A 27,834-nucleotide genomic window follows, 5' to 3' on the forward strand; every position below is an offset into this window, starting at 1 on the left:
AGCTGAGAATACCCACACAGGAGGGGGCAGCCAGGGGGGTCGGGCTCTGCTCCCAGGGAACAGGGACAGGACAAGGGGAAACAGGACAGGCCTGTGCCAAGGGAGTGCCTTCCTACTCTGTCCTACTATTCTTCTTCTTTGCTACTTCTATGTATTTTTTATATTCTTATTCCTATTCCTATTCTTCTTTTTCTTCTTCTTCTACGTATTTTTAAATTCTTACTCCTATTCCTAATACTCTTCCTCTTCTAAGTATTTCTAAATTCTTATCACTATTCTTCTATCTATTCTTAAATAAGCCTTCTCCCTCTTGTCTTCTTAGTCTTCATCTTTGTCTTCTTTTTCTTTGTCATCTTCTTCTTCATCTCCATTTCCTTCACTGTCTCTGTCTTCTTCATCTGCTATGTCATCTTTGTCTTCTTCATTGTCTGCTGTGTCTTTGTCTTAATCTTCTTTGTCTTCTTTGCCATTGTCTTGGAGTGGTTTGTGCTGAGAGTCTGTTCCAGGAGCCTCTGCTTTGTGCCCAAGAAATGGCAGCTGCACCTTCCAGGCCCGGGGCCGAGTGTGTGCGGGGCAGGGAAGGGAGGAGCTTTGTGTTCGTTGGATGGGCCAAAGCCTCACTTTTTCCAAGCCTCACTGCTCAGGCTCTGGTTCGGGACTCTGCCTACTCTGGTTTTGCTTGGCTTGCTTGGCTTTGTTGACCCATCCAAAAGCTTTTCCCTTCCTTGGCTTGGAGGAGCTGCAGCAGCAATCTTTCAGTCCCTCGAGCTGAACCGAACAGCTGCTGCTGCGACACCAGAGGAGTGGGACCGGCAGGAGCGGTCGTCTTCACTGTCCTCCTCTTCTTCACCTTCTTTGTTTTCATCTTCTTCATCTTTTTCCTCGTCTGTTTTACTCCTCCGGCCGTGGCCTCAGGCAGGGACAGCGGAACAGCCCCCGCAGTGCCCGCAGCGCCCGCCTGAAGCGGGAGGGACGTTTCCTGGGGGCAGCCGGCTGCCCGCGGAGGGCCTGGGCTCGCAGCCGGGCAGGCCAGGGGCTGGGGGGGCTGTGCGGGGCAGGCGCCGGCCCTTGGCTGCACGGCTCCTGTGCCGGGCACTCCACCCAGGCCTCTGGAATGCCCTCGAAGGCCTCTTCCACTGAGGACAGCTCCAGGTCACTCATGCTGTCCCATGGAATAACCTCCATGTCCTCTTCCACTGAGGACAGCTCCTTGTCACTCTTGCTGTCCTCTGGAATGCCCTCGATGTCCTCTAACACTGAGGACAGCTCCAGGTCACTCATGATGTCCCATGGAATAACCTTGATGCCCTGATCCACTGAGAACAGCGCCTTGTCACTCTTGCTGTCCTCTGGAATGCCCTCGATGGCCACTTCCACTGAGGACAGCTCCAGGTCACTTGTGCTGTCCCATGGGAAAACCCTGATGGGCACTTCCCCTTCGGACAGCTCCAGGTCACTCATGCTGTCCTCTAGAATGCCCTCGATGGCCACTTCCCCTTCGGACAGCTCCAGGTCACTCATGCTGTCCTCTGGAATGCCCTTGATGACCTCTGCCACTGAGGACAGCTCCTGGTCACTTGTGCTGCACCATGGGACAACCTTGATGGCCACTTCCCCTGAGGACAGCATCTGGTCAGTTGTGCTATCCCATGGAATGCCCTTGATGGCCTCTTCCCCTTCGGACAGTTCCTTGCCACTCGTGCTCTCCTCTGGAATGCCCTCGATGGCCTCTTCCCCTTCGGACAGCTCCAGGTCACTCATGCTGTCCTCTGGAATGCCCTCGATGGCCTCTGCCACTGAGGACAGCTCCTGGTCACTTGTGCTGCACCATGGGACAACCTTGATGGCCACTTCCCCTGAGGACAGCATCTGGTCAGTTGTGCTGTCCCATGGAATGCCCTCGATGGCCTCTTCCCCTTCGGACAGCTCCTTGCCACTCGTGCTCTCCTCTGGAATGCCCTCGATGGCCACTTCCCCTTTGGACAGCTCCTTGCCACTCGTGCTCTCCTCTGGAATGCCCTCAATGTCCTCTTCCACTGAGGACAGCTCTTTGTCACTCTTGCTGTCCTCTGGAATGCCCTCAATGTCCTCTTCCACTGAGGACAGCTCCTTGTCACTTGTGCTGTCCCATGGAATGTCCTCGATGTCCTCTCCCACTGAAGACAGGTCCTTGTCACTCATGCCATCCCCTGGAATATCCTCGATGTCCTCTTCCACGGAGGACAGCTCCTGGTCACTTATGCTGTCCTCTGGAATGCCCTCGATGGCCTCTTCCACTGAGGACAGCTCCTGGTCACTCGTGCTGTCCTCTGGAATGCCCTCGATGGCCTCTTCCACTGAGGACAGCTCCTGGTCACTTTTGCCATCCTCTGGAACAACCTCAATGTTGTCTTCCACTGGGGACAGCATCTGGTCACTTGTGCTGTCCCGTGGAATGCCCTTGATTGCCTCTTCCCCTTTGGACAGCTTTGGCTCAGTGTTGCTGTCCCCTGCAGAGAGCTCGATGGCCTCTTTAACCTGGGACAGCTCCTTGTCACAGGACGAGGGACAAGTCTGCGTGTCCTCCTCCTTCACTGTGCCCACAGGCTTCTCCCCAGAACTGGACTTCACATCATCCTCCCACGGGAACAACTCTTGGTGTCCCAAATCTTCCCCTTGGGACAGGAGAGGCTTGGGGGGCTCCTCGTCCTCAGCAGCTCCTGCCGGGGCAGCAGCTGCCGGCTCGGCCTCCGCGGGACTCTGTAGGGAAGGAGAGGCGCTGGTTGGGGCAGGCACTGCCTCTGCTGCCACCTCTGTGCCCACGGGGCTGGCAGAGCTGGGCCCCTCTGGGGGACAGGGCTGAGGCTCCTCGTCACTCACTGGGCACAAGGGTCTGTCCCAGAGCCCAGAGCTGATGTTGCATCCCCATTGGGACAGCTCCTGCCTGCTCACATCTTCCTCCCTTTGGGACAGCTTTCGCTCACTCACATCGTCCCACCAGGGCAGCTCTTGGGCTGCAGCGTCTGCTCCTTGGGACAGCTCCTTGCCACTGCTGGCTCTTGCCTGGGACAATCCTGCTCCTCTCCTTTCTTCCCACTGGGAGATGTGGGAGTGCAGATCTTGTCCCCATGCTGAGAGGTCTTGCTACCTCTCACCTTCCCTCTGGGAAGCCCTTGGGCATCGTCCCATTGGGAATCCTCTGGGACACTCACATCTCTCTGCAGGGACAGCTCCTGGCATCTCTCCTCCCCATCCCATCTCCTGCTGCCCACTCCCATCTCTTTCCCGTTGGGAAATCTCTTGGCTTGTCACACGTTCTTCCCGCTCGCACACCTCTTGGTACAGCTCCCTGACCTCTTCCCACTGGGACAGCTCCTGGGCTCTGACGGTTTCTTCCCGTTCATAGAGCCCTTGGTGTGTCCCACCTCTGTACTGGGAAACTTCCCAAACTCTCACACCTACCTGGCCTTGGTACAGCTCTTGGCTGCTCCTGGCTCCCTGCCGGGACATTTCTTGGACTCCTGGTCCTTCTCTCTGGGATGTCTCTTGTGTACCTTCCCTCCGGGAAATCTCTCGGTCCATGTCAGCGAGGGGCCTCTCCTCCTCCTCAGCCTGTGCCAGTGGCAGGACTGAGCTGCCCACTGCCCCCGACCACTGCCCGCTGGGGGCTTCCAGCCAGCTGGGCAAGGGGCTGTGGGACCGGGAGTTGGAGTTGGCTTTGCCCTCGTCGCTCTTGTCGTCTGTCGCTGTCGGCCGCTATCGCTATCGGCGTCTGGCGCAGACAGAGCCAGGGAGCTGCTTCCTCCTCAGAGAGCGGCTCTCCTGGGACTGGGCACCCCAGGGCTCTGCGCCCCTTGGACACCCTCAGCCCGGGCGGGGCTCCCTGATGTCACAGGGCTCTCTGGCCACCACCACGTCCCACATCACAGAGGGCCGTGACACCCTGTGCCCTTTGTGTCACAAAGGGCCACCCCGGGCACCCCAACAGCAGCGGGGCAGACAGGAACTGGCTCGGAGCAGCCCCCGGACTGGTGGCCTTGTGGGCCCTGCTGTGCCCCGAGCCCTGGGAGGCTTTGGCCACACTGGCACACGACAGCCCTGGCCCCGCACTGCAGAGCCCTGGCTTTGCCGGCCTCGTGCCCAGGCCACGAGGAATTGGCCGCACGGACGGGCCGGGACTTGCGGGCAGCGGCTCCAGGAGCCGCGGGAGCCCGGGGAGCAGGGCTGTCCCTCAGGGCAGGGGCTGGGGGGGCTGTGCGGGGCAGGCGCCGGCCCTTGGCTGCACGGCTCCTGTGCCGGGCACTCCACCCAGGCCTCCCGAGGGACGGCCACTGCGAGCCCGGCTGCCGCAAAAACTTCCCATTTCTGCTCTTTGTCCAGTTCTGGGGGCACCTCCAGGAGGCTCACATCATCGTCCCACTCATCCTCCTCTGGGCACAAGGGCTTGGTCCTGATGCTGTGCTCGGGCCAGTTCTCCTGCACGAGCCCCGTGTCACTGTCGTTTTCGCAGGTGGAGTGTCCTGAGGGTCTGCTGCCATTCCCTCTGGACACATCTTGGCCAATGCAGGCTTCTCCTTGGCAATGGTCTTGGCCAATGCATTCTTCCCTGTCGGAAAGTATTTCCCACCCGCTGACATCTCCATCGGACAGCACTTGCTCGATGCATTCTTCCCAGTCGGAGGGGTCTTGGGAGCTGCTGACTTCTCCCTGGGACAGGTCTACCTCCAGGTACTTTTCCCAGTCAAAGAGTTGGTGGTAACTCGTGACTTCCCCGTGGGGCAGATCTTCCTCCAGGCATTCTTCACCATGAGACACTTCCTGGCACAGCTCTGGGTCTCCAGGCAGGACAGGCTCCAGGTCATCCAGGAATTGCCAAACTTTCCTTTCCTCACTGGAGTTGTCCGTTCCTTCCTGCACTGCCAGCACTGACCCCGCCGCTGCCTCCTCAGCAGCTCCGGACGGGGCAGCAGCGGCCGGCTCGGCCTCCGTGGCACTGCCTGGGGCAGGAGAGGCGCTGGGCAGGGCAGGGGCTGCCTCTGCTGCCACCTCTGTGCCCACGGGGCTGGCAGAGCTGGGCCCCTCTGGGGAAAGAGCCGTGCTGTCCTCTGGACTAAGCTCGATGGCCACTTCCACTTTGGACACCTCCCCATCAGTCGGGCTGTTCCCTGAAACCACCAGGACGTCATCTTCCACAGGGGACAGCTCCTGGTCACTCGTGCTGTCCCATGGAGAGACCTCCATGTCCTCTTCCACTGAGGAGGAGTGACCTCCTGGTCACTCTCACTGTCCTCTGGAACAACCGCCATGGCCTCTTCCACTGAGGACAGCTCCTGATCACTCGTTGTCCTCAGGAGAGACCTCGGTATCCTCTTCCACTGAAGACAGCTACTGGGCACTCACGCTGTCCCCTGGAACAACCTCGATGACCACTTCTACTAAGGAGAGCTCCTGGTCAACTTGTGCTGTCTTCTGGAGCAACCTTGATTGCCACTTCCACTGAGGACAGCTCCTTGTCACTCATGCTGTCCTTGATGAAGAACCTTGATGCCCTGTTCCACTGAGGACAGCTTCTGGTCACCTGTGCTCTCCTCTGGAATGCCCTTGATGGCCTCTTCCACTGAGGACAGCTCCTGGTCACTTGTGCTGTCCCATGGAATGTCCTCGATTTCCTCTTCCACTTCGGACAGCTCTGGCTCAGTGTTGCTGTCCCCTGCAGAGAGCTCGATGGCCTCTTCAACCTGGGACAGCTCCTTGTCACAGGACGAGGGACAAGTCTGCGTGTCCTCCTCCTTCACTGTGCCCACAGGCTTCTCCCCAGAACTGGAGCTCACATCGTCCTCCCCCGGGAACAGCTCTTGGTCTCCCAAATCTTCCCCTTGGGACAGGAGAGGCTCGGGGGGCTCCTCGTCCTCAGCAGCTCCTGCGGCTCTGCCCTGGCCTCTGCGGCTCTTCCCCGGGCACAGAGGCCGGGCCGGGGCTCGCTGCCTGCTGCCAGCAGGGCGCTGCCGAGGGCTCCCCGCCCGCCGGGGCCGGGCCCGGGCGCTGAGGGAGCGGCGCCGCCATTGCCGCCGCCCTCAGGGGCTCTGAGGGCAGCGCGGCTCCCGCCGGCCCCGCTCCGCCCGCACAGGCAGCACAAACCTGCGGCACAAAGACACACGGCGCTGAAATTGTGTCCGTGCCCTTCCAAAGGCAGCCGGACAGCGGCCCGAAGGGCTGCGCTCGGCCGCGGCAGCAGCGCCGCACGGCTGCCCCCGGGCCAAATCCCCTGTGCAGAGAGCGGGGCCGGGGCTGTGCGATGGGACCCCCAACACACGGGGGTCAGTCACTCTGGGAGCAAGAAACCAGGGTTTTAGTCTAATAGGGAGAGATAAAACTACTTTCGATGGCACTAGGCTGTTGTACGTGGGGTTCAAAAGGCATAACAAATGGTACAGATAAACCATTATAAATACATCTGGGTCAAAAGTCATAAAATGTAGTTAGAAGCAACATCTCTGCCGTCAATAGATTTAATAAAAGAAAAACTACACTATTTTTAGGAATCTTTCATCTGCAATTTTTTCACTGGTTGTTCTTGCTTTTTAAACATGTCAATTCCCCGTTTCCTCTCATCTGCTTTCTTTTGGAAACATTGAAGCACAACTGAGCAGCATCAAGGAGAAGAAGAACACCTGGGTACAAGGCTTCAGAATCGAAGTGGAACAAGTGGAGGACTCACACGCTTCAGACGCGTGTGCACACATCTAGAAAAGCACCGGCCCTTTCTGGGGCTACACTGCTGCACACAAGGAGTAAAATCAGAGTTGCTCCTGTTCTCACAGTAAAAATGCCTCCTGTGCAAATTCCTGCTGCAACCAACTTTATGACCATGAAAAAATATTGGATTCCAGAAACTGGCAGTGGGGCTACCCTTTCTTCTTCTCCACGTCCTTTATCATAAATTCTTATTACTATTAGTCATCTTCTTCAATATATTTGATATTTCTTATTTTTCTTCTGCTCTGCATTACTGAATGCCTATTCTTCTTTGTCTTCATCATCTTCTTAATCTTTCAAAGACCTTCTTCATGGTCTTTGTGGTCTTTGTCACCTCCTTTGTGTTGGTGCTCTCCACCGCCATCTCCCTAATCCTGTTTGCCGGCCCCAGCTCCCTTTGGTGCTGGCAGCCCCGTGAGAGCCGCAGCCCGGCAGGGAGGGAGGCTCTGGGAGCTCTCGCTGCCCTCGGTGCCCTGAATGTGCCACTCCTCCGGCCGTGGCCTCAGGCAGGGACAGCGGAACAGCCCCCGCAGCGCCCGCAGTGCCCGCCTGAAGCGGGAGGGACGTTTCCTGGGGGCAGCCGGCTGCCCGCGGAGGGCCTGGGCTCGCAGCCGGGCAGGCCAGGGGCTGGGGGGGCTGTGCGGGGCAGGCACTGAGCTCCCTTCCCTTTCAGCTGGAACTGCTTCTACTTCTACAGCCATCCACTCTTGGAGGGATTTCGCTTCCTGCAGCTGCTGCCTCAGGTCTTGTCTCTCCATCAGGGCCTGGCTCCTGATCACCCTGGAGATGTTCTGATCTCGGTCCAGTGAAGTCTGACCAGGGTGTTGAGGGTGACACTGGGTGGGCTCTGTGTCCCTGCTGATGGCAGCTCCTCCCTGGGGGAAGGAGGCTCTGCTGCCTTTTCTGCCTCAGGAGCCTCGGGGGGCTCCTCCTCCTCCTCAGCAGCTCCTGCCGGGGCAGCAGCTGCCGGCTCGGCCTCCGTGGGACTCTGTAGGGAAGGAGAGGCGCTGGTTGGGGCAGGCACTGCCTCTGCTGCCACCTCTGTGCCCACGGGGCTGGCAGAGCTGGGCCCCTCTGGGGGACAGGGCTGAGGCTCCTCGTCCCTCACTGGGCACAAGGGTCTGTCCCAGAGCCCAGAGCTGATGTTGTGTCCCCATTGGGACAGCTCCTGCCTGCTCACATCTTCCTCCCTTTGGGACAGCTTTCGCTCACTCACATCGTCCCACCAGGGCAGCTCTTGGGCTGCAGCGTCTGCTCCTTGGGACAGCTCCTTGCCACTGCTGGCTCTCGCTTGGGACAATCCTGCTTCTCTCCTGTCCTGAGGTCTTGGTGCCTCTCACCTTCCCTCTGGGAAAGCTCTCGGGCATCGTCCCATTGGGAATCCTCTGGGACACTCACATCTCTCTTCAGGGACAGCTCCTGGCATCTCTCGTCTTCTCCCCATCCCATCTCCTGCTGCCCACCCCCATCTATTTCCCACTGGGAAATCTCTTGGTTTGTCACACGTTCTTCCCACTCACACACCTCTTGGTACATCTCCCTGTCCTCTTCCCCAGGCTTCTCCTCTGGGCTGGAGCAGCTCCACCACGGAGAATTCCTTTTGCCATTGCAGGAGTCTCCTTTGGTGTGGAAAAAGCAGAACAAAAGGGGAATTCCTGCCTTCCCCCTCATGGCTTCAGAAGTCCTCAAATTTCCCTCCTGGTGCTCCCACAGAGAGGAACGCTGGCCTAGGGACACTCTGCTGTGGGATTTTGGGCAAGGGAGGAGGGAGACACTTGGCTATCCCTGTGGACAGAAGAAATGGGTGAACATCCTTGCCCAAATATTCACGTGCGTCATGGATTCATCAAGGTTGGAAGAGACCTTCAGGATCATCCCGTGCCACCCTCATCACTCCAAACCATGTCCCATGAGCTATATCCAGACTCCTCCTGAGCACTCCCAGAGATTCCACCACCTCCCTGGGTGGATCATCCCAAGGCCTGACCAATCTTCCAGAGAATGTTTTTCTAATCACTGTTCTGAACCTCCCCTGGTGCAACTTCAGGCCATTTCCTGTCACCCCTTCCCTCGGTCTGGGCAGTGCAGAAGGACCCCCAGAGTTTTCTGGGGAGCCTGGCAGACCCTCCATGCACTGACCCCATTCACCAGCTCCCTCTGCTCTTTCCATGTCCTTCCCAGCAACCTTCCCCAGCGTGAGCCACATTTTCAAGTCGTGCCACGAAATGTTCAGCCACAGCTACAGAAACTCAGGGCAGCTTCAGCATCTTCCTCCCTCAGGGCTGTGCTTCCCCAACCAAAACACTGGGCACCATCTCCACGAGAAGGAAGAATTTTATTCTTTCCATGTGACAGGTTTCCCTGGGAATGACCAGGACAGCTCTCTAGACAGTCTCTCTCATGATTTTGGTGAGTTTCTGGATCTTGGACCTTGTTGACATGTCCACGTACTTCTCCCCAATATTGACAATCATGCCACCAAGGATTGATGGATCAGTCTAAGGAAGGAACATTGAACAGAAAGTTGATTAGCAGGAGTTTGTTACCATAGGATACAAGTTCTACAGTAGCAAAAAAAAAAAAAAATTAAAGCTTTTCAAAGGGCCTTTTTTTTTGGATGATTTTGCTGTCATTGCATTCTAAAGTGAAGATTTTAGAAACTAAAACATGATCATGTCTACAAGAAAGCACAGAACTATGTAACAAAACAACTAGGTTCAATAAAATATTTTTGTTTTTGTAAAAATCAGGGACACAGAAGCCCCGAACATGAACTTAGCAACACTTATTTGTAAGTCAAAAATCCAGACCTTAGTCTCCAGCTTCAACACCTCTCCTTTGGCCAAGAACCCATTCAGAACACTTTTCAGTTCAGTGAGGTTGGCCTCATCCAAGGGCTGAAAAAAAAGAACAGAAAAGCAGGAAAATGAATGACTTAAAAATACTCAAATGATATAATAAATTATATAATAATATATACTCAAATGATATAAATTTTCTCCTCAGGTCCCTTTGAAGACACACTTCCACCAGGAAGGCAGCATCCTGGAAGAGGGATAACCCAAGGAGAGCACAGGAACTTTGTGCTCTCCTGATTGCATGAAACATTTTTGTGCTAGAAAAAAGAACAGGGGCAGCTCTACGTGCAGACCAGCCTGACTTTTGTCAGCCCCTGGGTTCACACGTAGGAAGGAAAACCGTGAGCTCTTGAGCTGCAATGGGATGAAGAGTTTTCATTTTGGAACAGGAACTGCTGGATATCAGCCCTCTCCTTGCAGCAATTTGTTCAGCCTGGCAGAGGTGAGACATGTCCTCACTGCTCTCACAGCAAGTACTTCAATCTCAGAGCACAGCCTTAACCCGGAGAGGTTTGTCTTTTCTCCCACTCCCTGCTGCCTGGAGCCAGAGCTCCCCAGCCCACCTGAGCCGTGGTGACCGTGCACACCACCTCCCCTCGGAAGGCGCTCATGATCTTCCCGAAGGCAGAGACGATGCCCGGGGTGTAGCGCAGGCGGCCGTTCTCAGCCAGCAGATCTGCAAAACAGCCACGCACCGAAGGCTCAAAGCACCACCAGAGGCACATCCCAGCAGCCACCAGCAACCCCGGTGCATGGCACTGCTGGGATGCTCTCCTGAAGCCCAGAGGTCACTCACTCATCAGGTTGACAGTGATTGGGGACATCTTCTCTCTTGCCAGGGCGTCATTCACGGCTTTTTGTTTCACTGAGCTCTTGGTGTGAGGGTTCATCACCACACTGGACAGCTTGGGGTCCTTCAGGAGACTCTGGGGGGATACACAAGGATGTGACAAAAGCCAGGGGCTTTCCTGGCATCACAAGACCCACCTGGAGCAGCCAAGGCAGGCAACAAGGGCATTCCTGGAATGACAACAAAGGGCTCTGGAGCTGATGGGAAGTGAAATGGCAGCTCCAGCTAGAGAATTGGGGAATAGTTTGGGTTGGAAGGCACCTTAAAGATTGGATGGACAGGGACACCTTCCGCTGTCTGAGATTGCTCCATGCCCCATCCAACCTATCCTTGGACACTTCCAGGGGTGGAGCAGCCGCAGCTTCTCTGGGCACCCTGTGCCAGGGCCTCCCCACCCTCCCAGGGAACGATTCCTTCCCAATATCCCATTTAAACACCAGGGTCAGAGGCAGGCAGCGCAGGTGCCAGCAAGCCGGGAGTCTCACAGGTCACAGGAGCCCAGCCCCCTCCCTACTGGGGAGCAGCAGGGAACCCTCCCTGTGGGAACACCTGTGGAACACCTTACCCTCACCCGGCTCAGCTCCTTCTCCACCTGCTCCAGCTTCTTCTGCTTGCTGGCTGCCGAGTAGAGGGCGGTGGCATAGCGCCCTTCCAGCCCGTACACCTGGATGGGCGGCTGCGGGAGCGAGGGCGGGCACTGAGCAGGGGAAGAGACCCCCCGGCCCTGGCCAGCCGGGAGCCGCCCCTGCAGCCCGCCCTCACCGTGCCCATCTCGGCCACCCGCCCTGAGCCCCTCACGACCCCTCGCCCTGTCACCTTGACCACCTCGGGGACCCCCCTGATCGCCTCACGACCTCCACCTCCTCACCTCCACCAGCTTGGAAACCCCTCCCGGTCCCTTCAGGACACCCTTGCCCCCTTATCTTCACCCCCTCCCTTTGACAACGCCCCTGGCCCCTCACCTTGACCAGCTTGGTCACCGGTCTCGCCGCCGTCGTACTCAGCTGCCGCACCTGGGGGGGAATAAGGGGGAGAAAGGCGGGGTCGGCGCAGCCCTCGAGGATCGGAAGGAAGGGGAAGGTCCGAGACCCCGCGCGGGGCTGGAGGGCGGGAGACGCCGCTGATCGCCCTCAAAGCCGCCCAGGCCCCGCCGCCCCCCAGTTTCACCTTCAAGGCGAGCCCGGCTGCCGCCGCCATCTTTCCCGGCCGCCCCCAGGGTCACCGCGCACTGCGCAGGCGCGGCGGGGCCGCGCCCGCCCCAGCGCCGTTAGGGGGCCGCTCCCGCCGCGGGGCACGCTGGGAGCTGTAGTTCCGCGGGGCGGCGCCTTCGAGCCGCGCGCCCCCTGCCGGGCCATTGGGGGAGCGCAGGCCCCGCGCCCAGCCGGGGTCCCTGTGCCACCAGTGTCCCTGTGCCACCAGTGTCCCTGTGGTGTCCCTGTGGTGTCCCTGTGCCACCAGTGTCCCTGTGCCACCAATGTCCTGTGGTGTCCCTGTGTCCCCAGTGTCCCTGTGCCACCAGTGTCCTGTGGTGTCCCTGTGCCACCAGTGTCCCTGTGCCACCAGTGTCCTGTGGTGTCCCTGTGGTGTCCCTGTGCCACCAGTGTCCTGTGGTGTCCCTGTGCCACCGGTGTCCCTGTGGTGTCCCTGTGGTGTCCCTGTGCCACCAGTGTCCTGTGGTGTCCCTGTGTCCCCAGTGTCCCTATGTCCCCAGTGTCTCTGTGGTGTCCCTGTGGTGTCCCTGTGTCCCCAGTGTCCCTGTGTCACCAGTGTCCCTGTGGTGTCCCTGTGGTGTCCCTGTGTCCCCAGTGTCCTTGTGCCACCCCTGTGTCCCCAGCGTCCCTGTGGTGTCCCTGTGCCCATGGTGTCCCTTTGCCCCCAGTGTCCTTGTGCCCTCAGTGTCACCGTCCTTATCCCCCTAGTGTTCCTGTCCCCACGGTGGCCCAGTGCCCTCAGTGTCCCTGAGCCCTGGTGTCCTCCATGGACTTCTCCAGCATGGGTACTTCCCACAGGATCAGTCCTTCAGGATCACGCTGCTCCAGTGTGGGTCCTTTCCATGGGGTCATTCTTGCAGGAACTGCTCCAACTTCCATGGGGTCATTCCTGCAGGAACTGCTCCAGTGTGGGTCCTTTCCATGGGGTCATTCCTGCAGGAACTGCTCCAACTTCCATGGGGTCATTCCTGCAGGGACAGCTCCCACTTCCATGGGGTCATTCCTGCAGGAACTGCTTCCTCTTCCATGGGGTCATTCCTGCAGGAACTGCTCCCACTTCCATGGGGTCATTCCTGCAGGAACTGCTCCAGTGTGGGTCCTTTCCATGGGGTCATTCCTGCAGGAACTGCTCCAACTTCCATGGGGTCATTCCTGCAGGGACAGCTCCAACTTCCATGGGGTCATTCCTGCAGGAACTGCCCCAGTGTGGGTCCCTTTTCCCATGGGATCCCAAGCCCTCCCACCAAACCTGCTCCAGGGGGGCTCCTCTCTCCACAGGGCCTCAGATCCCTGCCAGGAGCTGCTCCAGGGTGGAATTCCCATGGGATCACACCTTTTGTGCATCCCCTGCTCTGGCGTGGGCTTCACCAGGAGCTGCAGGTGGATCTCAGCTCCTCCATGGATCTCCAGGGATTGCAGGTGGATCTCAGCTCCTCCATGGACCTCCAGGGGTTGCAGGTGGATCTCAGCTCCTCCAGGGATTGCAGGTGGATCTCATCTCCTCCATGGATCCCCAGGCTGCAGGTGGATCTCAGCTCCTCTATGGATCTCCAGGGGTTGCAGGTGGATCTCAGCTCCTCCATGGATCTCCAGGGATTGCAGGTGGATCTCAGCTCCTCCATGGATCTCCAGGAGCTGCAGGTGGATCTCAGCTCCTCCATGGATCTCCAGGGATTGCAGGTGGATCTCAGCTCCTCCATGGATCTCCAGGCTGCAGGTGGATCTCAGCCCCACCTGTCCTTCCATTCATGAGGAGCATCCCACAAGTTCTTCCAGACTCAACACCAGCTGTGCTTCCCTCCCAGAAACCTCCAAAACCTGGATTTATTTCCTCCCCGTGGATGAACTCCATTCCAACACCTCCCAATCCAAAGGATATTCCAGGTGGGACAGGCAGCTCTGTCCCTCTCTCTGGTGACCTTGAGCAGCTCGCTTAGATCCCTGAATTACCTGGAATGGCTCAACTCTTTCCTATCCATAATTCTTCCACCTTTTTTTATTTCCCACCCAGCAGAGCCAGGGCGGTGGCTGCTGTGGAGATGTGGGGCCTGGTGGGGATAGAGGGATGGATGGATGGATGGATGGATGGATGGATGATGGATGGATGGATGGATGGATGGATGATGGATGGATGGATGGATGGATGGATGGATGAATGGATGGATGGATGGATGGATGGATGGATGGATGATGGATGGATGGATGGATGGATGGATGAATGGATGGATGGATGGATGATGGATGGATGGATGGATGGATGGATGGATGGATGATGGATGGATGATGGATGGATGGATGGATGATGGATGAATGGATGGATGGATGGATGGATGATGGATGGATGGATGATGGATGGATGGATGGATGGATGATGGATGGATGGATGGATGGATGGATGGATGGTGGATGGATGGATGATGGATGGATGATGGATGGATGATGAATGGATGATGGATGGATGATGGATGGATGGATGGATGATGGATGGATGGATGATGGATGGATGATGGATGGATGGATGGATGGATGATGGATGATGGATGGATGGATGGTGGATGGATGGATGATGGATGGATGATGGATGGATGATGAATGGATGATGGATGGATGATGGATGGATGGATGGATGATGGATGGATGGATGATGGATGGATGGATGGATGGATGGATGGATGATGGATGGATAATAGATGGATGATGGATGGATGGATGGATGGATGGATGATGGATGGATGGATGGATGGATGGATGGATGATGGATGGATGGATGGATGGATGGATGATGGATGGATGGATGGATGGATGCATGGATGGATGGATGGATGATGGATGGATGGATGATGGATGGATGGATGATGGATGATGGATGGATGGATGGATGGATGGATGGATGATGGATGATGGATGGATGGATGGATGGATGATGGATGGATGGATGGATGGATGGATGGATGATGGATGGATGGATGGATGATGGATGGATGGATGGATGGATGATGGATGGATGGATGATGGATGATGGATGATGGATGGATGGATGGATGGATGATGGATGGATGGATGGATGGATGGATGGATGATGGATGGATGGATGGATGATGGATGGATGGATGATGGATGATGGATGATGAATGATGGATGATGGATGATGGATGGATGGATGGATGGATGGATGAATGGATGGATAATAGATGGATGATGGGTGGATGATGGATGGATGGATGATGGGTGGATGATGGATGCATGGATGCATGGATGGATGGATGGATGATGGATGGATGGATGGATGGATGGATGGATGGATGGATGATGGATGATGGATGGATGGATGGATGGATGGATGATGGATGCATGGATGCATGGATGGATGGATGGATGATGGATGGATGGATGATGGATGATGGATGGATGGATGGATGGATGGATGATGGATGCATGGATGCATGGATGGATGGATGGATGATGGATGGATGGATGGATGGATGGATGGATGGATGGATGATGGATGGATGGATGATGGATGCATGGATGGATGATGGATGGATGATGGATGGATGGATGATGGATGCATGGATGGATGGATGGATGGCTGCAGGAATTCTGCAGGATCCGAGCACTAGGTGCCGCTCTCGCTGCAGATCCCAAGCGCTGGGATCGCTCCAGGACGCCAGGACAGAGTTCCAGTGAGGCTCTTTAGGAAACGCGGCTCAGCGTCCCAGCGGGAATAAAGCAGCGCCTCCAACCCTCTTTATTTTGGCTGTCAGGGTTTAATTCCCTGCTCTGTCCCTGGCTGCATTCCGGGGTGACACTGCAGGGCACAGGGACAGGTTTGAGCCTGACATAACTGAGGCACAACTTGACAGGCCGGGAGAGCTGGGGGTGCTCACCTGGGGAGAAGCTCCAGGGAGAGCTCAGAGCCCCTGGCAGGGCCTGAAGGGGCTCCAGGAGAGCTGCAGAGGGACTGGGGACAAGGGATAAAGGGACAGGAGCCAGGGAATGGCTCCCAGTGCCAGAGGGCAGGGCTGGATGGGAGATTGGGAATTGGGAATTGTTGCCTGGCAGAGTGGGCAGGGGCTGGGATGGAATTGCCAGAGCAGCTGGGGCTGCCCCTGGATCCCTGGCAGTGCCCAAGGCCAGGTTGGACACTGGGGCTGGAGCAGCCTGGCACAGTGGGAGGTGTCCCTGCCATGGCAGGGGTGGCACTGGGTGGGATTTAAGGTCCCTTCCAGCCCAAACCCTGCTGTGATTCTGTCACTCTGCTTTTCAATATCTGTAAGAACTACACTACTGAGAAAAGCATGTCTAAAATATAGAAACATACTTGTTTTTCTTTAATAGAAATAATGAGTTTTTGATAATGTGCCTGCACTGAAGTTTTCAAATGGATTTATATCAAGTGTGGTTTCATATCCCAAATTATTTTATCGTTATTCCAGGACACTCTGTGATCTTGCAGCGCTTTAACAGACAGAAAATCTGGCTTTTTGAGGCCAGGGAAGTCACTGAGTGCTGAGGGCACTTTACTGAGCTGAGGACTGGGTCAAAGCCTGATAATGCTTTCCGGAATTAAAATCAGAGCACCTTTCACAGGTTAATTTTGGACAAATAACATCCCCCAGATGATAAAGAGTTTGTACCTTGATGCCTTCCACTGGAAGGAAAATTTAAGCCTGGATAAAACCTGTCCTTGTATTTGGGTATCTGTTACAATAATGGACTCCTTGTCACAGATGGGAGGGTTTAGGAGTTTTTTCCTCCTGCAAAGCAATTAAATTATATATTATAAATAAACATTGCCCCTTTGCCGTTTCCCTGTGTCCCTGGTTTCAGTCTGGTCACTTAATGAACACTTGAACATCTGCAAGGTCAGGAGAAACACCTGGAAGAACATTCCCTTGTGGGCCTGCCCCTTTAGTGCTTGTAGGGTTGTGACCTTAAAGCGCTCGTTTTAGCCATGTGGGGATAGAGAAAACATCCCTTTTTTGTCTCCTGCTGAGTCAGGCCACAACTGAAACCGTGCAAAGTGTGTTTTATTTTCCTTTCACTGAGAAGCCTCCAGAAAGAAGGTGACAATTCTCAGGCCATGGTGGTGCTGGGGAGGTGTTTCCCTCAGGGCCCTGCTTCAGGAGGGGTCCTAAAAACTGGAGCAAGGCTTGTCCAGCTCCACAAACAACCCATGGCACAGAGAGGTGGAAAGAGGAGGTGTTCAACAACCCACCTGAGGTCTTCACAGTGCCACAAAACCTGCAGGGCTCACCCTGCACCAGGCCAGGGCTTTGAAAAAAACCCAAAAGCCCCTCTAATGATGAAACTCCTGAGCCCAGGTTTGGAAGCAGTGCTGAAAACACCGAGAGCTTCTCTCCCTTGCCTCCCTCACCTGAAACCTGAGCTCTGTTGTTCCCCACCTGTTTTTCAGGAATTGCACCTGGCTCTGCCCGGGACTGGGCACCTGGGAGTCCCAGAGGCGCCAGGCTGGAGCTGGAAACAACTTCCTGACCAGTTCCTCTGGAAAAAAACCTTTGGTGTTTACCAGCAGTGCGGGAGTTTTCCTCTCCTGGTGCTCCAGTTCATCCCAGAGAACCTGGCCCCAAAAAGCCAGGACCGAACTCACCCCCATCACAACCCTGCACTGTTCCTGCAGCTGCAGGAGGGGTTGGAGGGGGTTTGTTGGGTTTTTTCCCCTCTTTCCCAGGTGCTCCAGAGGCACAGCTGGTGCTGGATCCATTCCAGGTGGGTGTTTTCCACACCTCTGCTCCACAAGCAGTTCCCCTTGGGCAGGTAAATCAAGAGCTCCCTGGGGATGGAGCCTGTGCCCACCCTCCAAACCCCCCCTGCCCAGCATGACCTGACTCATTTCCCCATTAAAAAAGGGTTTTTCACTCAGTGGCAGGGACAGAAAACCTTTTTTTTTTTTTTTTTTTTTTTTTTTCCCTCCAAACCGGAAAGAATGATTAAAAACCCACAAAAATGATCAGGGGAATTCCAAACGGGGCCAATGTCAGTCGAGCTGGGCGACTGAACTCTCTGCCCTCAGCATCACGACACTCCCCTAAAAGCCCTTGATCTGCAAAATCAGGCACCTCAAACCACATTTTCCTGCCCTCCCAGGGAGGTTTCAGGTTAGTGTTGTTTACTAGGAAAAAAGATTCATCATTATTATTTTGCTGTGCATGTGATGCTTCCGGGGCAGCTCGTGGTGGTTGCATTTATTTTCCATGCAACCGTTATAAAAGGGGGAGAAACCCATAACCAGGTGCCTGTAGACTTTAAAAAATAATCTAAATTCTTTTAAGATGCTGTAGGACACCTGAAAAAAAATAATTTAAGGGTGAGCTGGCTGGGGGAATAAACACTGCCTGCAAATCTTTAACTGGGAAAGGTGATGTGGGTCCACTTGGATTGTCCTAGAGATGATTTGATTTGTTTATTTGTCTTACGAGGCTGGCCGTGAAATATCAAAGGTAAAAAGAAGTGTTTTGGGAAACTCTGAGAATAACAGACACGGGGTAGGTGGTACCAGGAGCTGAGTGTCACCATCTCCCCCCTTGGCAGGGGAGCAGGCAGAATGTGGCCCTGAGGCTCAGGAGATTTGGGATCTATTTTCAGCTCTGCTTTTGGACCTGCTGATTGGCTTCTAATTATTCCACACCTCAGTTCCCCCCATCTGCAAAGAAAAAAAAAAAAAAGCAAGATACCAGCATCCTTTATAAATAGCTCTCAATTCTGTTGATGAAACACAGTTTATTAATAGCAGTGGTACCTTCTCACACACGCTGCCGGGGGGGGGAAAAAACCGTTGTAAATTCACAAACGCCACTCAAATTATGGAAATGTGCAAGTTGGCACTGGAGGGAATAAAGCAGAGGAGGAGCACCAGGCCTGGTTAGATATTAGGGCTCCAGTTTCTTCATTGCCACAAGAGGGAAGCCAACACTGATAAAATAACTTTATTTGTGCATTAACCGTGGTCACTGTGGAGGGGTTTGCCCATTTCAAGGCTGTTGTTTGTCCTCTTTCCTCGTAGCAAACTTGCACTTGATCATATGTCAAAACCCAGAGAACATTATTCCACATTCCCTTTGGTCAATGTCCTGTGAAATGAATTCCATGGATTTGCCTGTTTGAATGGCAAATCCATAAGCCTGAAACAGAAAGCTGGGATGAAACTGAGCCGGCTGCTCTTGTAGTGGATTTAAAAAAAGGCCTCGTACAAATAAGTGGAAGTTTGGTGGATGTGGGGCTTGAAAAAATAAAGATGGTGTTTCCCCTCCTGTGGGTGAACGTGAGAAATTAAAGACTAATCACAGCCAGAGGTATTTTTAGGAGTTTTTTACACCACAGGAGTGACAAATTAATTCAGGAGGTCTTCTGACTCTTGTTCACAGCGCGTGTGAGCATCTTCTCTGTGGATCCATCTATTACAGCAAAGCTGCTCTCACTGACTCTGCTGAGACCACGGGATCTGCAGATCTGGGGGATTTTTGGAGCAGGGAGGAACCCGTGAGAGTCACCCTGGCTCGGGTCACACGTTGATGGCATAACCCTGGTGGCTCAGGATTTGTTCTTGCATCTCCACCTCGGGCTTTTGGGAAAGGGCTGAAAGCAGGGCTGGGGCAAAGAGGGGTTTTGAAAACAGCTCCTGTGAAACTGAACAAAAAATGGTCACCCAGATTCCTTTGGTGGATCTTTTCCTGGCTGTCCTCTGGAGCTCTGTGAGATAGGAACATCTGAGAGTCGCTGTTCGGGGTTCTGTAGAGCTTTGGAACATTTCTGTCCCTCACAGAGTGGTCAGGCCTTGGGCTGAGCTGCCCAGGGAGGTCTGGAGTCACTGGAATTGTCCCAGAGGAGTCTGGATGTGGCTTTGGGGACAGGGTTTGGGGTGATGCTGGTGGGGCTGGGGTGGCACTGGGTGATCCTGAAGGGTTTTCCCAGCTTTGATTCCGGGATTCTGAGAAGATCCAGCACTTTCTAAACCCCACCTTTAGGGCAGGCTGGAGAAGTCAAAGCTCTCTGATGCTGAGCCTGGAGAAAAGGAGGCTCAGGGGGGACCTCAGTGCTCTGCACAGCTCCTGGCAGGAGGGGCAGGGAAAGGAGGAGAGGAAATGGCCTCAGATGGCACCAGGGGAGGCTCAGGTTGGAGACTGGGAAAGAAAATTTCCCTGGCAGAGTGGTCAGGCCTTGGGATGAGCTGCCCAGGGAGGTTTGGAGTCACTGGAATTGTCCCAGAGGAGTCTGGATGTGGCCTTGGGGACAGGGTTTGGGGTGATGCTGGTGGGGCTGGATGGTCCTGCAGGGCTCTTCCCACCCTGGTGATCCTGGGATTGCTGGCAGTGCTCAGAGATGATAATTCCTGGTGTTTGGAAGTCAGGATTTTTGAGGAATGACAGAAAAAGGGAAGCCAAAGCAGTGCAGAACATCAGCTCTGGTGAGGTTTCCTGTGAAGACCCCGAGGATGTTCCCTGGCAGTGCAGAGAGGGAATCAGGGCAAGGTTGGGAAAGTCACAGACAGGGATTGCAGTCCCCAAAGGACATTTGCATGACGAGCTGCTTTGTTAATTCTTGTTTAATACCCTTTAGGAACATTTTGGGTGTTTTGTTCTCCCCCCCCTTCACGGCAGGCAGACCTTAAACTGCTGCCCTGAAGAATCTGCTGGGTTCAGAGGAATTGTCAGGCTGAAAAGGGGCAACAGCCAGAAATGCTTCCATGGCCCAGGTGGGCAGCCCCCTCCGCCACATTGCTCAGGAATTCCCACACTCCCATCCCTTCTCCTTCCCCTCTGGTGCTGCTTCAGGCCCCAGTCCTCGTGGATGTGTTTAACTCTGAGGACGTGAGCAGTCACACTGGGGAGATTCACATGACCCAAACCATGCACTGGCACAGGGATTTCCTGAATGAAGGGCACGGAAGGAAACGGCCAGGTTAAAAATAATGCCTGGGTTTTGTCCCTGGTGCCATGCCTTTGACACCAGTGGAATTGTACAGGCCTGAGCGGGGTCCAGCTCCCTCACCTGCCAGTTTCCATTGCTGTGTTTATGGAGGGATAAAAGTCAAGCCTGTGCTTGGCTGGGGGGAATTCAGATTCCTTTGTGTCCTTCAGCACGGGATTGTGCCCGTGGAGCTTCAGCAGAGCTGTTTCCCCACGTCCCCACAGCCCTGGGGGACACTGCCACAGCGGTGGCTGGGCTGACAATCAGAGCAGGTCTGGCCTGTCCTGCCACTTCCCTGCTCCTGCCCAGTGCTGGGACACTCTGTGGCCTTCTCAGGGGCTGCTGCTCCTGGGGCACGACCCCCTCTTGTCTTTTTTGGGGTCTGGCTGCTTCTCTTTGTGTCCTGCACCAGCCCTGCCCTGTTTCAAACCATTGTGGGGGTGAGCACCGACATAAAAATGTTATAAGGCGCGGCAGAAATCTCTCCTCAGAGCATTTCTCCCTCTTTTCTGCGGCCAGGTGCCCACGTGGTGCTTTTTGGAGTCCCCAGACTGTGCCACGAGACTCGAGTGGGGCCAAACTCACTCTCATGCGTTTTCCTGCGGGTCCCAAAGCGCGTCCCACACCCCAAACCTGGGCAGCCGGGGGAGAGCGAGGCGGAGAAAACCCACCCCAAAGCACGACCCCGGGCAAACAACCCCGTGCACCCAGGGCTCCCCGAGGGACGTCTGACAGCACCTATCTTTAGCTCCACACTGAGTCACACCATTGTGATCTGGCTGTACGGTTTGTGGAGGTACGAGCCAGGCCACGGCTCTGCCGGCGAGCGAGAGCGTCACGGGATGGAGCTGTAAAATTCCACCGCTCCCTCCTGGTCCAAGCCAGCGCCGAGGAGCGGCCAGCGGGGCGGGCAGGGTGGCAACGCGGGTGGCACGGCACCGCACGGGGGGCATCCTCGGCACGGGGGGCCGGGCGGGGAGCGGGCTTTGCGCGGATGCTGCCGCGTTGCTAAGCGACATGGCCGGGCGGAGATGCTCCCTCCGTCACGCACGGCCGCGGGGTAGCCGAGCTGCTGCCGGGCGGTTCTGCTGGAAAAAAAAGAAAAAAAAAATCCATTTTCTGCTCGCCAGAAGGGGCACAGGGGTGCTGCGTCCCCGGGTGGGGTGGGAGCCACGGGATGCCCGGGGCATCAACTCCTGCCGTGGCCCAGGTGCTGGGCAGCTCGGGAAAAATGGGAATAAACGACCGGGGGGGGGTGACGGGGATGTGACAGACAGAAAAATCCCTGTAACGCAGAGCCCCTAGCGATTGTTCTTTCACGGATTCATGGGACCACTGAGGGTGGAAAAGCCCTCCCAGGCCATCGAGATCCCCACTTTGTCACCGGGTGCCACCTCCAGCCCTTCCCTGGCCACCTCCGGGGGTGGCGACTCCAAACCTCCCCCCTGCCAAATGAAACCCCCTGTGAGTCCCTCGTGTTCGTGTACACAAAACCCACGGACACTGACTGGACACTCTGGGACAGTTTTGAGGCCCTCAGGACCCCAGACCATTGGATGATCCCACCACAGACCAGTGGGGATTTTTTTAGCCTGATGAGCGTGGTTTTGGCGGAGCCTCCCTGCCGAGCCCCCTCCTTGAAATGATTCCAGAACCAGCTGCTGCACACAAAAAGAGAAGCCCAATCCCATTCTGGAAGAAGCTGAGGGGTTGTTCTAGAAGGCAAAGAGCAGCCAGCCTGGTCCCAGGGCCACAGAGAAGGTGGCACCAGCAGTGTCCTGTCCCAGGGCAGGAGTGGCCTCTGCACAGGCCAGGCTTTGAGCACAACCGAAATCCCCACGGCTGAAACGTTCATTTTTTTTTTTGGGTAGATCGTGGCTGGCAGCAGGTGGTGAGAGGGGAGGGATGCAGAGGAGCTGATAAAAGGCAGCAGACAGCTCCTGGCACGTGAGACCGGCTGGGTTTTTTCCGCTGCGCAGCGTCGGCCGCGCGCGGGGCGTGAGCCGAGCAGGAGAGGGAAGCAAGGGAGGAAAACCACACTGGCAGCATCCACAACGGTCTGGGGACAGAGATCAGCAGCTGCCCTGCCCTTGGCTTGCACTTGGAGACACCCCAGCGCCAGCCAAAGCTGGGGCTTGTTTGGACAAATTTTTGGGGAGCAGCAGTTTCGTTTGTGGCTGAGCCCATCCTGTGCCCGCACACCCTCCTGCTCCGGGGGGTGGAACCAGGGAAATCAGGTGCAAGTGCAAAAGGATCTCCTAGTTTAGGGATGGGTTGGGATGAGATAGATCAGAGCAGATTCTGGAGGAGCTGAGGCACTGCAGCTTGAGGCAGAAAGCGCTCTCGTGGCGCTCAGTGGCGTTGGGCCAAGAGCAGAACAAAGGCAGCCACTGAACTTCCATTTTTCACCAAATTGCAGCAGACTGAGGCAGATTTGGCACTCAAGGCTCCTCAGCCCCTCCCTCAGGCTCCTCGATTTTTGTTTGTACAAAAGGCAAATTTAATAATTCAATTGTAGGAGAAGATGCTCAGTATCTGCACCAAGCGTAGGAAATCCACTGAACGCTTGGGAGGGAAAACCACTGCTACAGCCACATAAAATTCATCCTTCAGGCACAGGGGCCAGCTACAAATCCTGGGTTTGCAGCTTTTTATTTGTCAGGTGAGACAAAAAAGAATACAGTCTGTCCTTTTTTTATTTTATTTTTTTTTTAACTTCAATTGGAATGATTGCCCAGATAGATTTTCAGCAAGATATTTCCTCCACGAAACACTTCAACAGAAGCAGCGACAGTAAAACACGAGGGGTGGGAAAAAACATGCAGAATTTCACCATAAGTTTGCAAACCTTTCTGTCACCTCACGGAGAACAGAGCTGTGAGTGTGGGGAGGTCCTGGAATTAATTATCCAGGAAAATTCTGGACTCCCCATCCCTGGAAGTGTCCAAGGCCAGGCTGGACAGGGCTCAGAGCAACCTGGGATTATGGAAGGTGCCCCTGGCTGTGGCAGGGGGTGGAATTGGATGAGCTTTTAGGTCCCTCCCAACCCAAACCTCGTGTGATTCCATGGTTAATACTAAATGTTGACTGATCCCAGCTCTTCCTGAGGGCTGGGAGTCATCACAAGGAAATTTAGAGGATGAATTGCTCCTTGCCCCCAAACGGCGCCAAATTGGGCACAGAAAGGAGAGCAGTGTTCAGCTGGGCAGAAGTAAAAAAAGGAACGAGATAATCTCTAATGAAATTGGAACTAAAAAACAGCCTGAGGGTATTTTCTCTCCGAGTTTCAGGGTAAATACCTCTCAGTTTTCGGTATCATTAATATCTGATTATTACAGCTCCTCTTTAGCAGTAGCCCCACCCACTTCTGTCTCTGTTTCACGGGCACGTCCCAGCAATTTGCCAGCTGGAGGTTGTGCTCAGAGCTGGAAATAACTGTATCATCATTTCATTAGCACCTGGCTGGGGGAGAGGATCCATTAATCCAGCTCTGGAGGCACCTACTGTGAGAAATGAGGGAGGAGGCCCACTGCAGACTCTCCTGTAGTGAAAGGGAAGCTGCAATTATTTCTTGACATTTTTCTACTTCCTCAAACAGATCACCACAGCTTCTTTTATTTTTTTTAATTTAATTTTTTTTAAATTTTTTTTTATTCTCTTCTATTTATTTGCAAGGAGTAAGGTTTGATTGTTTGTTTTGTGCCACAAGAGATGTCACAGCCTCCTTTTTGCTCCCCGTCAATGTAATCCGAAAAACAACTCCAACAGAACAAACTTGTCACAGATAAATCCCCGGGGACTGAATCTGCTGCTGTTCTTCCTCAAAAACTGCTTTGCATGTTTCCCTTTCCTTTGCATCCAGCCTGGTGGATAAGGGAAAAGTCATCTTGTCCTTTAGCTCTGCTGCTGGGGCCTGGATGTGGGAGGTGCTCTTGGATAAAGGAATTTCCGTGCTGGGAATAAAAGGAGTTGATCATTCAACGGCACTAAAAAGTCTTCTTAAACCTGTTTGGACCATCAGGATCATCTCCTCAGCCTTCCTGCAACATTCAGGCCATTGATCCTCAAATCCAGGTCCAAATTCCTCTCCTCACCCTCTGAGAAGTGTTGGAGCTCTAAAACAGGCCGTGGTCATTTGCTTTTTGTGTTCATTTCAAATCTGGCCCTTGGATTTTGCCTTGGGATTTGCTGCTGTGGAGTAGCCAGGTTTGAATACAAAGACATCTACCAAGATTTGTTTTAAATATTGCCAGAAGCAGGCTCACATTTATAACTTTTATTAATATATTTATTTAATATATTTAGAATCGCTGGATACATTTAGAATCACAGAATGGTTTGGGTTAAAGACCCTCTGGTTCCAATCCCCCTGCCAAGAGCAGGGATGGCATTCACAGATCAGCTTGCTCAGGGCCCCATTTACTGTTTTTATATTTACTTTGAATTCTACTGACACATTTATTTATGCCTGTATTTCAAATTGCAGTGTATTGAAAAATGAACCAAAAAAAAGGAGTTCATTTTTGTGATGTTTTAATCTTTGTTTATTTGAGGAAACATTCCCCCTAAGCAGAGAAGAAAAATAAATCAGGATTTTAATTTTTTTTTTTTTTTTGGTAGATGTAGACATTTCAAGATGTTTTCCCTTTTTTTTTTTTTTTTTTTTTTTCAATGAGGGGAAAATGAAAACAAAAATAGTATAACTCCTTCCTTTATCCAGTCATTTTTAATAGCAGAGCCCTAAAATCTGGTTTGGAAGAGGGAAGATGCGTTACAGAAATATCTCAGCAGGCATTTTTCTGCCCTGCTCCTGGCCCAGTGACAGTAACACCCTCCTGAATGTTTTTCCAGCACGGGGAAGGCTGCTGATGGCTGGTTTAGAGACCCTGGGCCAATTTTTGTTTGTCCCTTGCAGTCGTGTCCGTGTCAGAGCCCCCTGACAGGAGCAAACCACGAGTGAAGGACGCACCCAGAAATTCAGGGATGGAGAAAGAGGCACGGAAATGTCCCTGCCTGAGGCTTGTGCTGCTCAGGGCTGATGCCCTGAGGAGCTCCTGCCTGCTGAGAAACCTGTGGGGGAGTGACAGGAGCCAGGTTTTGATGTTCCCCTTGTTGTGCAGGTGTAACCTGAGCCCAGGAAAGCGATGCCAGCGTGTCACTGTGCTCCTAGGGACTCCTCAGCCCTGAAAATGTCCTGCACTCCAGGCTTTTTCCTCTGTTCTGGGTTGGGAAAAAGGCAGAGTTTGGCCCTGAGCTGGTGGGGCTCCAGGGGCTGAGTTGGCCCCCAAGATCACAGGGAATTCTGATCTGTCAGAGCTCTAAAATTGGAGAAGGACTTGAGGAATTAATCCGTGGCTTAATTCACACAGGAGTGGTTGTCTTGCAGCACTGTTCACTGTGCTGGTGTTCGGAGGACGGAAGAACAGAATTCCCAACTCCTTGCCCAGGCTCCTGCCACACAAACAAACTAAAATTTGTTCTGGCCTCTTGTCACAGACTCCCCTGGATGAGCTTTGGGGTCCTGCTCACTCCTTGACAGGTCACTAAAACTGCTGTAAGGTTCTGCCTGAGGCTGGAGGGATCCTCTGCACCTCCCTGGCACAGAATCCCCAAATCCCCGGGGCTGGAAAAGCCCTCCCAGCCCAGGCAGTGCCAGCTGTGCCCACCTTGTCCCCAGCCCAGAGCTCTGAGTGCCACCTCCAGGGGACACCTGCAGGGATGGGCACTGCAAAGCTCCCTGGGCAGCCCCTGCCAAGGCCTGAGCAGCCTTTCCATGGGGAAATTCCTGCTGAGCTCCTTCCTCTCAGCTGTTTTCATCTTCTCCCACAGCCTCTGTTTGTACTTGATGAACCTTTTCAGAGGGCTCGCATCGGATTTATCTTTAAAACATCTTTCGAACCACTGCAACGGTCTGGACAACAACAAAAAAACATTAAATAATTAATATTTATGAGTTGCATCTTTTAGTTCACCGAGCAGCTCTGAAGAGCAAGTCACAGGAAACGGGGTTGGGAAAATCTATTTGCTCACCAGCCCCTGTCAGTGCTGGAGCTGCTTCTCCACGGGATATTGTCAAATGCTTTTTCCAGCTAATGTTTAACTGGCCAGATGAAACATTCCCATGTGGGTTCCCGTTAAGGGGGGGTGGGTATTGCAAGAAATGCTGAGAATCCCCCCCCTCACTGAGCTCTGCTGCCTCGTGGGAAGGTGCCAGCAAAGGAAAACCAGCACAGAGCACATCAAACCACTGCCCAGAGGTTTGGAACAGCAGCTGGCGGGAAGGAGAAGGATAAAGACCCCATTTGTGGGTGACATTTTTCCAGCCTTTAAATTTAAACAGGGTTAATTTAGAAAGTTCTAGAATGGCCATATCCGTTTCCAGGGAAAAAAAAAAAAAAAAAAAAAAAAGCCTGGATTTCTCAATCAGCTCAAATGTCCCTGGCCATATGTATTGGCATCTGGACTCCTCTTTCCACACAAAACTAACCCCGGGATTAGGAACAGCAGTAATTATTTGCTCAAAGTGGAGTCTAGAAATAAACCTCATCAGGATCCAAATCTTGTTAAATATTTTGTGGTGCTGCTGGACAGGAGGGAGACATTTCAGATTTGTAGTTATAATTAACTATTAGGAGGGAGAAAATGCTCCCAAAGTTTCCTTCTCTTTTTCTCTCCTTTTTCAGAGACTTTCATGTGGGCAAATCCTACAGCTGGAGAATTGGAGAAAATGTTGGAAGAGTGATGGGAGTTAAGAAATGGAATTGTGCAAGTGCTAATGAGATGCAAATTGATATATAGGAAAACGGGAAACACTGCCTGCCAACATAGGCCAAAACAAGGAAGTCCAGGATGGACTTCTTGAGATTTAAACAGGATTTTAAGAGAATCTCTTCATTTGCAACAGAGTTAGAAGAGTTAAAATCTGCCACTGGAGTTGTTTAATGAAAGTGAGTCCCCTGGCACGGGGATGGAATCAGCCCAGCAGGATCCATAGGAAGTTTTCAAGGGGTTCAAAGTGGAAAAGAGAGGTTGGAGTGAGCCAAGGTGGCAGAGTCTGCAGCGCCTGCTTGTAGAATTTGGATTTTGGCAGAATGTTACGTTGTTTGATGGGGTTTTTCTGTTGATTGTGAAGAGAGCTACATCTACATCTATATCTATGTATATCTATATAATTTAAATCTATGTCTGTGTCTGTCTATATGTCAGTATCTACATAGCTATATAACCATGGATCTCTATAGCTAATCTGTGT

At 53.8% G+C, this 27,834-nt stretch overlaps 2 protein-coding genes across 2 annotated transcripts; both read right to left on the minus strand.

Annotated features, from left to right (window-relative positions):
• Positions 1-393: 393 nt before the first annotated feature.
• On the minus strand, positions 394-2,204 carry LOC128804362 (aggrecan core protein-like). The gene is made up of 2 exons (XM_053972037.1): positions 1,840-2,204; positions 394-1,659 (listed from the first exon to the last, which is right to left on the minus strand). The coding sequence occupies exons 1-2, from the start codon at positions 2,179-2,181 to the stop codon at positions 892-894; spliced, it is 1,110 nt and encodes a 369-aa protein (XP_053828012.1). The 5' UTR covers positions 2,182-2,204; the 3' UTR covers positions 394-891.
• Positions 2,205-9,051: 6,847 nt separating this feature from the next.
• Positions 9,052-11,686, minus strand: ATP5PO (ATP synthase peripheral stalk subunit OSCP). Its single transcript, XM_053972002.1, has 7 exons — positions 11,611-11,686; positions 11,406-11,456; positions 11,009-11,119; positions 10,390-10,519; positions 10,157-10,269; positions 9,546-9,632; positions 9,052-9,233 (listed from the first exon to the last, which is right to left on the minus strand). Exons 1-7 carry the CDS (start codon positions 11,638-11,640, stop codon positions 9,120-9,122), a joined length of 636 nt encoding a protein of 211 aa, XP_053827977.1. The 5' UTR covers positions 11,641-11,686; the 3' UTR covers positions 9,052-9,119.
• Positions 11,687-27,834: the final 16,148 nt, after the last annotated feature.

The sequence above is a fragment of the Vidua macroura genome, chromosome 2 (assembly GCF_024509145.1).
Source record: "Vidua macroura isolate BioBank_ID:100142 chromosome 2, ASM2450914v1, whole genome shotgun sequence".
Classification (NCBI taxonomy): Eukaryota; Metazoa; Chordata; class Aves; order Passeriformes; family Viduidae; genus Vidua; species Vidua macroura.

Bases quoted from the DNA above. Each gene is read 5' to 3' on its own strand.
- LOC128804362 (XM_053972037.1), bottom strand. From the start codon at position 2,181: ATGAGTGACAAGGACCTGTCTTCAGTGGGAGAGGACATCGAGGACATT. The intron at 1,660-1,839 runs GTTGTCCCATGG...GAGGCCATCAAG, and splicing joins CAGGGGAAGTGGCCATCAAG to GGCATTCCATGGGATAGCAC.
- ATP5PO (XM_053972002.1), bottom strand. From the start codon at position 11,640: ATGGCGGCGGCAGCCGGGCTCGCCTTGAAG. The intron at 10,520-11,008 runs GTAAGGTGTTCC...GTATCCCCCCAG, and splicing joins AGGAGCTGAGCCGGGTGAGG to AGTCTCCTGAAGGACCCCAA. The intron at 9,633-10,156 runs GTGGGCTGGGGA...CTTTTTTTTCAG, and splicing joins GCACGGTCACCACGGCTCAG to CCCTTGGATGAGGCCAACCT.